The sequence below is a fragment of the Cuculus canorus genome, chromosome 1 (genome assembly GCF_017976375.1).
Source record: "Cuculus canorus isolate bCucCan1 chromosome 1, bCucCan1.pri, whole genome shotgun sequence".
Classification (NCBI taxonomy): domain Eukaryota; kingdom Metazoa; phylum Chordata; class Aves; order Cuculiformes; family Cuculidae; genus Cuculus; species Cuculus canorus.
The window spans coordinates 36,447,216-36,462,149 of record NC_071401.1 but is presented as its reverse complement, the minus strand read 5'-3'; the positions used below and the strand labels follow the sequence as shown (position 1 = coordinate 36,462,149).

The 14,934-nt window shown below is 34.2% G+C and overlaps 1 protein-coding gene across 2 annotated transcripts in view; it reads right to left on the bottom strand.

Annotated features, from left to right (window-relative positions):
- Positions 1 to 424: 424 nt before the first annotated feature.
- The window catches only part of TDRD3 (tudor domain containing 3), a 104,013-nt gene continuing 89,503 nt past the window's right edge, over positions 425 to 14,934 (bottom strand). For both annotated transcript variants that reach the window (XM_054069587.1, XM_054069597.1), the window contains exons 13-14: positions 4,063 to 4,199; positions 425 to 669 (exon numbers count right to left, since the gene is read on the bottom strand). In XM_054069587.1, coding sequence (XP_053925562.1) covers positions 4,080 to 4,199 — 120 coding nt within the window. In that variant the 3' untranslated portion in view covers positions 425 to 669; positions 4,063 to 4,079. The remainder of the gene's footprint in view (positions 670 to 4,062; positions 4,200 to 14,934) is intronic.

The window sequence follows — 14,934 nt, the reverse complement described above, 5'->3', positions numbered from 1 at the left end:
TTAAACTACTTTCCTGTACCTTCTAAAAATGTTTCTATTTCTGTAATATAAATATTTCTAAAAAAGAAAATATTTACCTAAGATTATTTAGAAAATTACTATTGAAACTGAATTTTTTTTTTCTCCCCTTTGACCCTTTAGTCACATATGATGAAAAACATAATAGGCAAATTTGTAATTTGGCCTTCAGCAACTTTGGAAAATGCAGTCAAAATCTATTCAGAATGTCACTGTACAACAATTAGCTGAAAATTTTTAACATGTTTCACTAATGCTAGCTTAAAGGCCCAATCCTGTCTGCTTTTGAGAAAGTATGTTTTACTTTTACTTTACTAGAAACAATATTAGAACCAAAAAAATGATACATTACATTATGTTAACTAACAATGAAGGCTCAGCAAAAAAAATACAAGGCAAAGAATAGAATAGTGCACTGTGGTTTTATTGATGGCAGCATTGACAAGTTGCCTTTTTCATATGTAAAAAGTATTCAGCCTCATATAACTAAGAACTTTAAAAAAGTCTTTTACGGTGTCGGGTCCAAATTCCTTCTGCTCACATGAGCTTTCTTTGTTCCACCCTGTTGCTTGGAAAAAGCCAGAATTTCTTCTGAAAGTCTTCAGCAAGTTGGAGCTGCCAGTGAATTTTCCCCTCACCCCGAGAAGGTTTCTGAGTGAAAAAAAAGTAACAACAAACCAATAGAGAAGCATTAAAACTGTAGGTTCTTTGTGCAACATACACTTCACTGTTATTTCATTTACTTCCTCCAAGAGTAGATATCTGCTTTTCAGCACTTACAGAGATCTAAGTCTTTAAAAGAATAAATCTGAAGGTTGCACTTCAACACAATAAACATGATACACGGAAAGAACGCTTTCTGACAACAACTTCTCACAAAAATGCAGTTTCTCCATTGGTAAGGACTTCAATACAGATTTTATAGCAAGTGTGACAAGGTGTAGATTAATTCTGTCATGGAGTAGCAAAGGAAAACCCAAGAAACAGATAATGACCAAGCACTTGTAAGTTCACACTTTTAGGTTCTTTGAAGCTCCTCCAAGAGCTATGACCCTTCAAAACACTCATTTCTGATTACTTGTTACCCTTCTTTTTTACATTATCATGACATATTACACAGGAGGTGCAAACTCAGTATGTATTTTTATTATTGTTAAATTCTTATATCATTATTCTCTAGGAGTGTCTTATTTCACAGACCTATTAAAGCTAGTATTTGAATCATATCCTGAACAATCTAGAATGGGTTCAAGGGCTCTCAATGTAATGCTCTGATAAAATTCTGAGTTAGTGTTCTCCACTTCACACTGCTCGATATTAATAAACAATTATTTGCATGTCAACTGCAACCACAGCGAGGTACTGATCACTCTATATTTAGAATCACAGAATCACCATAACATGACTACTCTATTACTCTGTCTTCATAATAAACACCAAGTCATGACTTGCTGCAATTCTGAAGCAATTGTTCTTAATACATGAAGTGTAGAACAGTGTGACAAAAAGCTCTTCAGAAGGACAGAATCATAGAATGGGTTGGGTTGGAAGGGGCCTTAAAGGTCATTACTCCAATCCTCCCACAATCACCAAGGATGACTTCAACAAGATCAAGTTGCTCAGGATTTTCAACTGACATTGAAAGTCTCCAGGGATGGGGCATCTACCAACTCTCTGGGCAACCTGTTCCAGTTTTTCACTACCCTCTTCATAAAAAAAAAAATGTTTCCTTCTATCTAGTCTGAATCACCCCTCTTTTAGTTTAAAACCATTACTCCTTGTCCTTCTGATACAAGCTCTACTAAAAAGTCTGTCATCTTTCTTATAAGCCCCCTTAAAGTACTGAAAAGCTGCAATAAGTTCCCTTTGAAGCTCCCTCTTCTCTTTAAAGCAGAGTTAGTATTTGCTGAGAAATTACATTCAGCTTCATGACACATTTTCCAAAATAAATCTTAACTTTGTTTTTTCCTAGATGAGTCCATTGCTACTTGTTGACAATGCTTTTAAGGTTATTTAACTGACGTTATTTATCACCAGATCGTAACCCCCTTCAGAGACGTCTGAAAGAAAACAACACTATTTGAACTATTTTTATGGTAGGTAGCTTTGATACTTAGTCTGCTGTACATTTAAATCAGAATCCTGTTAGAATCTTCAAAGCAAGGTATAAGAAGTCCTGCAAAGAACAACCACCTGTGCTTTAGAAAGGTTGTTCCCTAACTTACCAATAATTCATTCACTCTTCTTGAGATACAGGAGTTACTACCTCTCTATCTGTCTGCCTTCTTCCCGGTCCCAGCTAACCAAAGTCAAATACAGTTTTCCAGATTTATACTGTAAAACTAGAGAAATACTAAAAATATTACCTAAAGACACAAAAAAACCTCCCTGGTTTTGACTGCTCTCTAAACTGAGCACATTTAATTTGACTGATCACACTGACACTCCTCTGAGCCAGCTGAGCTGGTTTAGAACTCAGCTCAGTGCACATGCCAAGACTATTTCTGCATAAATTATTTCATGACACATTTATTAATAGTGATTGATGCACTAAGCTAAAAAAGAAAATTGAATGATATGAGCAAAAATAGAATTGTTAACTTGGTGAGAGTCAGGAATAATTTTTGCTCTTATATTGTCAGTACTCCGTTAAATGAAAAGGGTATTCTAGCATATGATCACGAAAGTAAAATCATATGCTACCACATGTCAGAAACATCAAAATCTGCAGAGATCAGCAGCACCTATTAAGTCAACTGAACATGGAGAATTGGAGCAAGGAAAGGAACTAAAAAAAGCTCAGTAAAAATAAATGGGCTAGTAGAGAAAATCAGATTAAGGAAAAAAACCCCACATTGTAGAGGTTCTGCAAATAGCATGCAACTTCACAAAGCTTTGTTTATTCAGAACAGACTTTTGATCAATGTTTGAAAATTAAGGAATTAGAAGATACACAAGTAAAATTAAAGCAGTACAGCATACTTCATTTGTCTAGCAAAAGAATTGTTTTTTCTGTATTTTCTGAAGATGATACATATCCCTTAATTTCTGCTTAATAAAACGTAGCTGCAAGTATATCCTTCAGATTCAGAGTACATAAAGATTCTTAGGCTTTTACCTCCCCATTCAATGGTGAGCTAACAGATTCAAGATTTTCATATCGCAAATTCTCCTTCCCATGCAAAGCATAACAACAGAAAGAGTATCTATTAGCAAACGGCACATAAAAAGTAGAACATGGGACTGAGGGCAGAGACAGATAATACGGAGTTCAGCAGGGACTGCAGCCACTCATTTCAGAGAAGCCACTGATCCGATGTAGGTGAATGAGAGAAACTTGCTGCTGCTCTCAGGTGACAATGTATCAAGTAAAAGCTTGCTCAGAGGACATAAGTCCGTACATAAAGAAAAGTTAAAAGGGTATTTGCCAAAGCATTTTTGTTGCCTTGCCTCTTCTAACAGGTATATTAAATCTCTTCCTATAGCCACAAAATCCAGAGAAACAGAAATATCCAACTTCTGTCATAAGTACACCAATATTTCTTAAAAAAAATTTAGAAGCAATATGCCAAACATCTTCCACACAGGTGATTGCAACAAGTGCTTTCTAAACTAAAAAGACAAAGCCATAAAACTTCTACTCAAATGATAAAACAATGGTTTAATATCAATAGATCTCTGTAGATTTAGCTATTTCTGCTCTGACCTTGCTTCTTATAAACAGATTACCATTATTAAGCAAAGTAAGTCATACAGATGCTGTTGCTTAATACTTTAAAAGAAAAGGGAGAAACAAGGTTTTTCTAGGAATTTTAAGTTGTCTATTTGTTTGCAAAATGCCGATTGCAATAATTTATTTGTTCAAAATATTCATCACCTGCAACCAAATGCTAAGGGTTCTTTTACAATCAACAACTGGCAAATTTATAGAAAGTTCTCTCACAAACTTCACAAAGATTGAAGAACACTGAAGTATAGGACAATCAGGGTCTACTTTTCTTGAAAGCTAAATCCATAAATGAAACGTCAAGATCATATATTTACCTTTTGTTTCTTATTAATTAATTCCTAGCTCTTGGGGGTTGATAAAATTGTTGAGTAGGTCGTGTGGACCGTCTTGGCTGACCATCACCTCCTCTGCGGAATTCTAGAGTTTGCTCATATGTTTCTTCCTCCTCCTCCTGCAGGTAAATAGCATTGTTTTAAATGGAAGAGTAGGTAAATGCACTATAGATGAGTAGGCATAAGCATACATACATAGAACACACACACACACATACATGTATGAATGAATTCACACACATATAGGAACTACTGTTTCTGTGCTGATAATCACTTAATACAATAAGTGAGATAATGGGAGTGGGTTTTTAAAAGCTAGGAAATCCAACAAAAGCAAGATGGAGAATTTCAAAAGTCAGTCCCCAGGGCAGCAACATAAGTTAACAAATATTTTCAGAAAAAAAGCACAGAAAATAATTTTCCTTGAATATATGAGTCATATAGGCAACAAACTCAAGAAGCAAGATCACTTCAATAATCTGCCAGAGCAAGAGAAATATTAGCTTTCAGAAGTTTAGAAGTGTGTGTAGAATGTAAGGAACAGTATCTGGTAATACACGTAGTAGGAACACAGATCTAAAACGGTAGATAAAAATCTGTGATGCAGTAATAACAAAAAAAAGTCTACAAGTACAGTGGATAGTAACTTAGATGTGAATTTGCTACGTGCAGCAATAATAAATATAGCCTCTGAATAATGAGAGGAGAGGTAATCACATATTTGCAATATTGCATTTACTTCTAGGCATCCCAATACCAGAAAGACATTGACAAATTACATGGAATTCAGAGAAAAAAAAAATAATCAAGGGACTGGAGAATGATTCACAAAGGAAGATTAAAATATCTACATATTTACTTCGTTCAAGAAATACTGAAAGGAAAAATATTGATCTGATGGAATATTTGAAAGTGGTAAGCGTTGGAAAAGAATTTTAGGAGCACTAGAGCTGATAAAGGGAAATAGAAGAAAAAATATGGGCTGGGAAAAAAAAGTTTCTGAACACGAGTATGACTGTTACATGGTAACTTGGGGAAACAGTTATAATTTCATTTCTTTAATATCCTAGCACTACTGTAATAGACACTAGGCCTAGAGGGAACACACTGTAAGAAATCCACTTTGAGGAAGAAGTACTGTACAAAACTCTTAATTCCTTTTCATTCACAACATAGGAACATAAGGTAACACAAACCAAGAACACTGAACGACTCATTAAAATTAGTCAACATCCAGCAAACGTCTTAAGAGTTCACCAATAAAGAGCAAGTCACAGCAGCAAAGATATTTCACTATAAAAGACAGGAAAATATACAGCCTAAGTTTCTTTCTGATGTGAGAAGTCAAGTCTTATTCTCAAAACATCTCTTTCAGAATCAGCATGAATATCAATAAACACGCATTTTTAAAATTACAGTTACAGACAACTGCATTCTTTACAGCAATATCTCCTATTTACAGGGCAAGTCTGTGGTGATAGCTGTACTTCCAGAATAACAGATTAAGCCCTACTGCAGAGAGTCTGCAGTAACTGTAGAAGAAAAGATTTTAACACAACTGAGTACAGCATAATTGATTTACATCTTTTAGTTTCACCATAGCTAAAGGCTGAGAACCATGGAATTCAGGGCAGCCTGATCTAGTGAGATGTGTTCCTGCCCATCACAGTGGGGTTGGAACTAGATGAGCATTAAGGTCCCTTCCAATCCAAACTATTCTATGATTCTAGAAAAATTATTTTTCTGAGTGTACCTATTTTACTTCTTGCAGTACTATCGATTCCCTCATATAAAGAGGTTCAGCGACACTGATTAGCCAAAAGGAAAAAACATAGAAATGCATAAGTCAAAACAAAAAAAAAAAAAACCCAGTTTGCAAAACTGTTAGCCCTAGTACAAAACACCAACTTAGTATGTGAAGTAATCTCCCATCACTGACAATGCAAGCTGTACTAGAATCAAAATACTAAAAGGTAAGGTAGATGCCTGAAGTGGTCTAAATACCTTTAGCTCTTTTAGTATACTCCAAGAAACCTGAGCAGCTGAAAATAGTTCCATGTTATTTGCCAAAAAAGTAAAGAAAGATGCAATTGCAAGGTTTTTTTTAAATTCTTTTCCAAAGCTTCAATCTAACACAAAATAACTCATTCTTCAAGAATATTTGGTGAACTTTCATGTGCTCAAAATCTGGACTTCTCCAACACTGGAAAAGTAAATGGCACACATGCATGAATGAAAATTTAGCAATGCATACTGGTGGTTTCAAGAGACTGTAGCAAATTAGACATGAATTGTTTCCTTGTAACCTTGGCAGGCTTTGCTCAAAAAGAAAAAAGAAAATAGCATACTGCATCGCACCTCAGCTGTAACAGCCAACCTCTTTCTGAGGATAAGGATATCAAAGTAATTTTCTAGAGCAGTAAATCTTCATCAGATCTCCGATTTAATGTTGTTGATCCTCTGAATTCAGTAAAATCAAATTAAAACTAGAATTTGCCTTACGCATTTTTAATTTGGTGGAGTCGCCTTCATGCACAGGACAAAAAGCTTCCTATGCACACATTCCAATTAAGGTGGTTTTACTACAGTACACAAGAGTGAAATGTGAAATCACATTCACTTCCTTGAGGCTCTGAATGAAACAAAAGCAAGGAATGCAACAAACATATGTGCAACAGAACATCTTTTAACTTTTCCCACATTCTTCATTATGCATTCTTCACTATGTGGGGTGGCTCTCCACAGAGAGTTACTGATCGTCTTACTGAAGTTTACCATCTTCACATCAGATGACAGTCCTTTCTTGTGTCTAACCTATTCATACTTGATACTAACTGGATATAACATTTTCCAAAATAAAAATTTCCAAGCCTTATCTTCATTAAAAAATTATTTCTTTTTTTGCAAGTAACTGCATTTCTTTTTTTACGCTCCTTCTTCATCACTGACCCTCAATCCACTACTAATAATAATCTCTCATCCTTTTTTCCTATTGCTGTTTTATTTTATTTTTATCTTAGGGATTTTATTCTAGGATCATCTTTATCTAAATTTACTTTAAAATCTCTTCGGTCTACGTTTTATAAAGCAAAGGCAGACACAAATCTCAGAGCATTTTCATTCTTCTTCTGCTGGCAGTAGAGATTTCATATTAGTACATTACTCCAAAAACTTATATACTTTATTATCTCCGTCCTTCAGTTTATTATTCTCCATCTTTCAGCTTATTATTCATTATTTACTTAATACTTCAGGATTGAGGACTGAGGTTTCTAGCACTTGCACAATGCCTACTGAGAGCTATGTACATTGAGATTAAATGATAACGCTAAGCACAACTACGAAAGATAGCAAAAACTGTCAGATACATAGGAAAAAGCAATGAAAGGTTTACAATGCAAACAATGAATCCCAGAGAGAAATTATTGCAGTAGCAGACAGGAATGACATGAGAGAAAGGATGGAGGATGTCAGCATTGTTTAGGTATTTAACAAAAAAAGATGGTGAACAGGGAAGCATAACTCATTGGGAATTTCAGCTTCTATTCAAAATTTTGCCATAAAAATCTGCTGTTGTTTAATATCTTTGTTCCCTCTCGGAAGACAGACAAGAATAAAACAAGTGTAAAATGGGAATATATGCACACTCAGTGCTTTTGTTTCAGACCGATTTTTCTGAAGCACTTGTACCACACCATACTTTACCAGCTGAGCTTAGTGAATCAGCAAGCAACTTCAGTTCAGTCTCTTGACTACCAGCATGCTTTTACATGAAAAATTGAACAGATTTCATAGCTACAGAATAAAGTTCTAAATCTAGCATTTAAATCCACTCTTAAAATCAACAATATAAGAGCAGAGTAAATTTCTATTTCCTTAAAAGCTTTCTCATTGAATTTCAACTGCAAGATCTCTTTCAGTGCATTCAGAAGAACTATTTAGAAACCTTTTGTTTTTCAAACGCTGTCCTTGTATAACTTCGGAGAACAATGAACAGCTGGGTGACAGCAGAAAGCAGGACAGAAGTTACACATTACAGAAAAGCTTTGTCAAATATTCTGCTCACGTATTTAGCATGGAATTGTAAGTCACTGCTGAGTAGCTCCAATAGTTTGCCACCTACAAGCTAGTTAACTACATCTATTCCTGCTTATCAACTGAAAATTCTCTTCTACTCACTAGGCCCTTCTGCTAAGGCTTTTCAATTATAGCTCTCTACGGGCTCTTACAGAACGAGCATCAAAGATGCCTGTGCAAGGGGGCATGAAGGATCAGCACGGGGCCTGGAACCACGGGATAAAGAAGAAACAGAAGACAAACAAAGCAGAAGACATTTTCCATTTCAGTTAGGTCAAACCACTGTTTACAGTTTAAGCCGTAGTTTTAATTTTATCCACAGACACACAGCACGGAAAACTTGCTGAACTCAGTACAAAGAAAGAGCGTTTGCTTCCACAAAATAAACTTTTCTTTCATTTGCATTTCAACTCCCATTTCCCAGTCCAGATTTAATGCCTCTTTGCACTGCCTACTATGCTGGCAACAGCTGTCTCCCGCTGCTAACACACTAAGTGATCTCATTTTACTGGTTAAGCTCCTTTCTTAGAAGTTGCTTCTTTTGTCTAATCATCCAGCGTTGATCTCCTTGAGTACTTTAATCTTTGAATTTTGCAGTTTCTACTTTACTGTGCTTAAATGAATCAAAAATAGACTGTAAGATTTTCCAGATGTATCAGAAAAGGACACCAAACAGTAAACCCAACCATGCTATGGCCATACTGAAAGATTCACAAGTTTCTTAGAAAAAGCTAAACTTAAATATGTAAATTGAAATATACTATGTATCCTATATTCGTAAGGAAAAATATCACTGCCTGAGGCGTCTATTCTCTTCAACTTCTACTTTGCGTGATACTTAAATTTCTTTTTAGAATCCCATAACAACTAAAAACGAGAACAGGATTTTGTGAAAAACAGTTTTTCCTGATTGTTTTTTGTGGAAAAAAACCCAGTTCTTATTACTTATTACAAGCACAAGTTTAAAATTATGCTATATTAGAGAGGCTTCAGGGCATAATTTCAAAAATCTCTACCAAATGAGGTGTGAAAATGCCAAGTAAAGGACAAATTACTGCCACTGTTGATTTTTCAAGAATCTTAACCACATAATGACTTTGTGACAAGAGCATTTTTGAAGCACCTGTTACAGCATAAGTCAACATATTTGCTTTTGATCAATTTTCTTAGCAAGTTATGCTTCTTACTTAAAATACCAGTTTCTCTCAGAGTAGTCTTTGTGAAACTGCAGATGCTCAGGTATTTTTTTACACAGAACACAACACATCTATAATGGACAGTGCCTATGGCCATACAGATTTCCAAATTAAATTACAAGCAAGAAGGAAAAATGGGAGTCAAAGTTATACTGTTAGACCTGTATAGAGCTGACCCCTCACTGCTGTCAGCTAATTTATATAAAACTCTTAGCCCTATTAATGTGCCTTTAGGGAAGCCAGCGTAGCATTATATTTTTAGAAAAATATCCTTTTAGTATACTCACACATAAGACATTACAGTATAATATGATAAAGTGTTTGTTTTTTTTTTTAAATTAACCTTTCAATATGCCATTTAGGATGTTAATGATGAGATACACAATTACTATTGTTACTTAACTCTTGCCTGGATCTTCTTAAGCGTACCAGCATACTACAATTAAATCTTTTGTAATTAAACAAAGGAATCAACTATGTCACACTCTTAAATTTACAACCTAATTCTGACATGCAGGCTGTAATGCCATAGACAGTTGCACCCATGTAATGTCTTGCTACCGCTGAAAATGTTTTCCTTTCTCTTCTCCTGCACTTTATCATCACTCTTCTTTCCACTTTTTGTTTGTTTCAGATGTATAGCTGCAACTTCTAAATAATGCAGGTTCAAAAAGAAGGATGGTCAGGATCGGGGAGGAAGAATCTTACGCAATGTGCAATTTTTCTGGCTTTATTCAATTGTGTGTGAAACGGATTTTGACATTAGATAAAATTAAAGAAGAACAATTAAAACTACCTCCACAGAGGATAATGACCTATGAGCTGCAATGGGACTTAGACCTTCTTATTGGAGTACGTGCACATTTTTGTGCATGCATGTCAGAGAGTGGTTCCAAAGTTACTATTTAAACACAAAGAGTTTAAACCTACTCAAGATCTCATTTTTATTTTAACCCCCACTATCACATCTGCCCTTCTAATACAGTACAATTTTATAGTACTGTTCATTGGTTCTACATTTTATGGTTTTACTTCTAGTAAACATCATCTGCTCCAATTTTTAAAACTTATAAAGCACAATAGCTTTTACATTTAAAAATAATTGCTATTGTTTGTAAGAAATTTAGAACTTAAAATAGATTGTCCACACTTCTAATTAATTTTAAATTATTCTAAGGGCAAAAAGCAATAAGTTCTAGTAAGAATTGTAACTTTACATGGTGTCTGTGAAACCAAAGTAAGAGAAAGGCAAAGACAATTCAAAATAAAGAATCTGATATTTCTTCATTCTTGAATCATGAATGAAAGGGAAAAAATTCACAAGACATCTGACAGGCGATAAGCATTTTCTAACTCACAAAACGTGAACACTGACATTCAAGCTACATGCATTCTTTCATCCCTCCACGTTGTCTCTGTCTCCGTCTTTCCCCATATATAATTTCTAGGTATCAAGATACATTTTACTGAGGTGACAGCTGAAATAAATACTTTATTTTCTGTATAGGATTAAAAATTTTTTGGTATTTATATAATTCTTAGAAAAGCATATAGAAAATATATAGAACACCACGAATACATCTTTAAATTATTCAAATAAATGCAAAACAAAAATTCTAAAACATAAAGAAAATGTTTACATATGCTTTCTAAAATTTTTCTCTCTTACACTGAAGAAGTACTGTTCTAGTGTTGACTTCTGGCTACAAGCACCAAGTTGGCGAAGTGTATGGGATATTTAATCAGACCAATCAGATATTTAATCAGACCGATATTTAATCAGACCATGTAATGTATGGAAGCAGTTCTAAAACAACCTCCATCATCAAAACAGGAAGTAAATGAAAGGATCACATACAGTGGCAATGTTTGGCCTTATTGCCTAAATGGCTTTTTAAAAAGCAACTGACTTTTATCCTGAACTGAAAAGCATCTGTAAGGTCTGCTCTGAAAAGAAAACATATTCATTTTAAAGTAAATTTTTTTCTATAATTTTTAATTCAATGTAATTTTAAATTTCATCTAATAGTACGTGTCTGAGGAAATTTGACTTTGATCACTGCTCATCTCCACCAGACTACACAGGCCTTCAAAGATACTTTTTACCAACTGCATTGGTACATTGGTATTACTTTCTGTCTGTAAAGGATATACAGGATAAACAATTGTCAAGGATTTATAGACCATACACATTCCCCCATTTGAAAGTCACAATCTCACAAGCATCTAAGACCATGTGGGACATTACAAGCATTACATAATTGGAACAGAAGCCATACATGTGTATAAACATATGTACACTACATATATAGTACTCCATATGTAACTCTCATACTCTGATTTGACTTACATCAAAACCATTATTAGCTTTGGTGAAGTTTTTAGCTTTAGCTTCAATATAGTAAAACACTATAGTATGCTATACAATATAAGACAGCGGTGACAGAAATAGCAATGCCATGGAAACTACTAAACTACTATTTAGTGGAAAATCTTAATGTAACTTTAACTGCCTTTAAAGGGATACAATTGACTTGCTGTATGGTACTGTATAACTTACTAAAACCCTCCTGAGACTTTGAACTGCAACTACACAATTACTGATTGTTGCCATTCTATATATAGCCAGAATAATTCCTACACATTCATACATTTTAACCTACTATACTAGTGTCATCTCTCTCTCTTCTACTCTTTCCCAAATTATGTGAGGTTTTGATGTACTATACAAATAACATAGTACATTCTACTTTCAAGCTTTCAAGCCTTTTATGCAACAGAAAAATACAGTTAATGGTTTCCCTAATGCAGGAGCAGTCACAGAATTACAAAAGTTGAAAAAGACCTCCAAGATCATCAAGTTCAATCGTCAGCCCAACACCACCACGCCTACTAAACCATGTCCTGATGTGTCACATCTACGCGTTTTTTGAACGACTCCAGGGATGGTGAAACCACCAATCCCCTGGGGAGCCTCTTCCAATGCTTGACCAATATTATTTCTCAATATTCAATTTTTCCAAATAGCCAATTCAAAAGGTACTGATAATTCATTAAAACAAACACTGCAATGTCATTTAAAAAAACTCAAACAATACAATAAAAAAACAGTACTTATACACACTATTTGTTTTCCCGATTTACACTTAGAAAAAGGAACTGAACCTCATGAGGTTACGTGTTTGTCCCCACTGAATGAACACAGAAACACATTTACTTGTGGCCCTTGTAAATATGGCACATAACACTAGATGGCATGGAGCTACGCCATAAAATCTGCTGATTTTTCATTTTCAAAATAAAAATTTCAGGATAATTTTTTCCTGAGTAAACTTTTCTTTAGCATCAGAAATAGATTAATGATAATAAATCTTTTCTGTTGACTTTCACCAACAAAACATCAGAAATCAAACAATTTTACATTTGCTTGGTCAGTTTTTGTAAAATTCCACAAAGCATTCTTCAGGGCCAGCAGTTGATCAACTAAAGCGTTAATACACATTAATTTATTATACAAAATTTATATAAATGTCTCAGAAATCCTAAAAAATGTTATACACTATTAACATTTTTACTTAGGTTTATCTCATTTTTCTTCTTCTGAAAATGAAATGTGATAGAAGCAGTTGAGCTTTAAACACAGCTAATTCTTACATAATTCTATTAAGACAATAAACACTTTGAGTTTTGAGTGAAGCACTAAATATCAGTTACCAAATTACAGAAAAATTCTAGGTTCTTTAGCAAAAAAAAAACACATGAGAAACAGAACACAGATGGATGCACAAGGAAAAGAATTACATACTTAAAGCTGAGACCACTAAAGGCAACACAACAGTTAACTTAGACTCAGACTGAAAACAAAGCACTCATTTATTTTCTAAATAGACTACATTCCAATTACATTTCCATAAAACTAGGATAATGTAAGCCTAGGGCATGATTATCCTACAGACATTTTGCTAGCTGATCTGTTCCCCTTAAGGATATCACACAGGTTATTCATACTTGCAGTCATTCCCCATGGCACATATTAAAATAAATGTGCAACTCTTCTTGCGAGATTTCTGCTTGAAACAAACATTCTCTCCTGCAATTTGTCACCATGTTCTTAATACAGAAAGAAGCCATGGATTTTAAAAGTTGCTTAGAAATACATATTTAAGCAATTCACATCACATCCATATCCCCAAAACAAAACAGAAATGCCAACTCCTATTAATAAAAGCTTCTTCAAATTGAGTAATATCAATATCAAACTATAAATATTTAAAGGTTTATTTTTAATAATTTCTAAAAGAAAAGTAGATATACACTGAAGTGAAATTTGCTATATAAATAACATGTAACCAGCAGACACATTGAGTTTTCTCAAATCAGCAAGAAGAATGAACACAATATGAAAGTAGAAAAGTTTTCCACAAAACACATTCATTTAACAACATGAAATCAGTAGTAGTAACCACTATACAGAGTTTTGCCATAAGTAGTAATTTTACTATAAGGAGTAACTGTGTCAGTTTTTGGAAAACAGCAGCAACTTAAGGGTCCATCTCTATCCTTTCCCCCATATATAACACTTACCCCTCTCCCCAAATTTTTTTTTTTTTAATATTTTAATAAATAAATATTCATCCACTTTTCTGGAACGTCAAGTTGAATGAAGACTTCTGGAAAGGTCTAGTTTACAATAGTAATACAGACATAGTCCTAAACACAGAGCCAAAAGGAATACTTGCATAGACTTGGGGAAAAAAAATTCAGCCTTCAGTTTCCTTGCACTAAGTGCACTTGTAATCATAACCGTAAACATCCATGTGGGGTGGGGAAATATTTGCTGTATTGCTGGTCTTATTCTAGTATGTAATCAGAAAATTCTGCCAACAACAAAATTCAGACAGAAAACACTATATGGTAGTATGAGAAATTTTCTAACGCTTTGCTGTGTTGACACAAAACCATTATCAGAGCCAAAACAGGGAAACAATTAGTTTTGGTGACATTTTAAGTGAAATAGAATGCCATGTGCACACAATCACATATGACAAAATATAGCATTCAGATCTCCATTGTGAAACACACATGTATATCCAATAAATAAATGTCTATGTGATATTACTTGTGAATGACCTACACCTCCACCCCCAATTCACCCGCCCCCTCCCCCCAAAAAAGAAAGTAAAGCATGGCAAAAGGTATTTAATAAATATATAGGAAAAAAAAGAAAAATATAACCTAATTCCTAATTCAAGAAAAACAAACCAGAACTGCTTATGAGTGGCGCAGAAATACAGCAATTTAAGAAAGCCTTAAAAATTAAATTGTCCATGAAGCAACTCAAGATATACACATAAAAAAGAGACTATCTTCACTTGAAAGTCAGGGCCTCTACATTACATATATGCTGTATGCTTGTATTTTGAAGTAAAATATGCTGAATTGCACCTATTTTATTATTAATCACTACAAAATAAATAGACCATGGCATCCTTCAAGTTATACAACATGGTCAAAAAATTATGATGGGTAAAACATACTTACAAACATTTGCAACTTTTTAAGCTGCTACAACATAGAACAA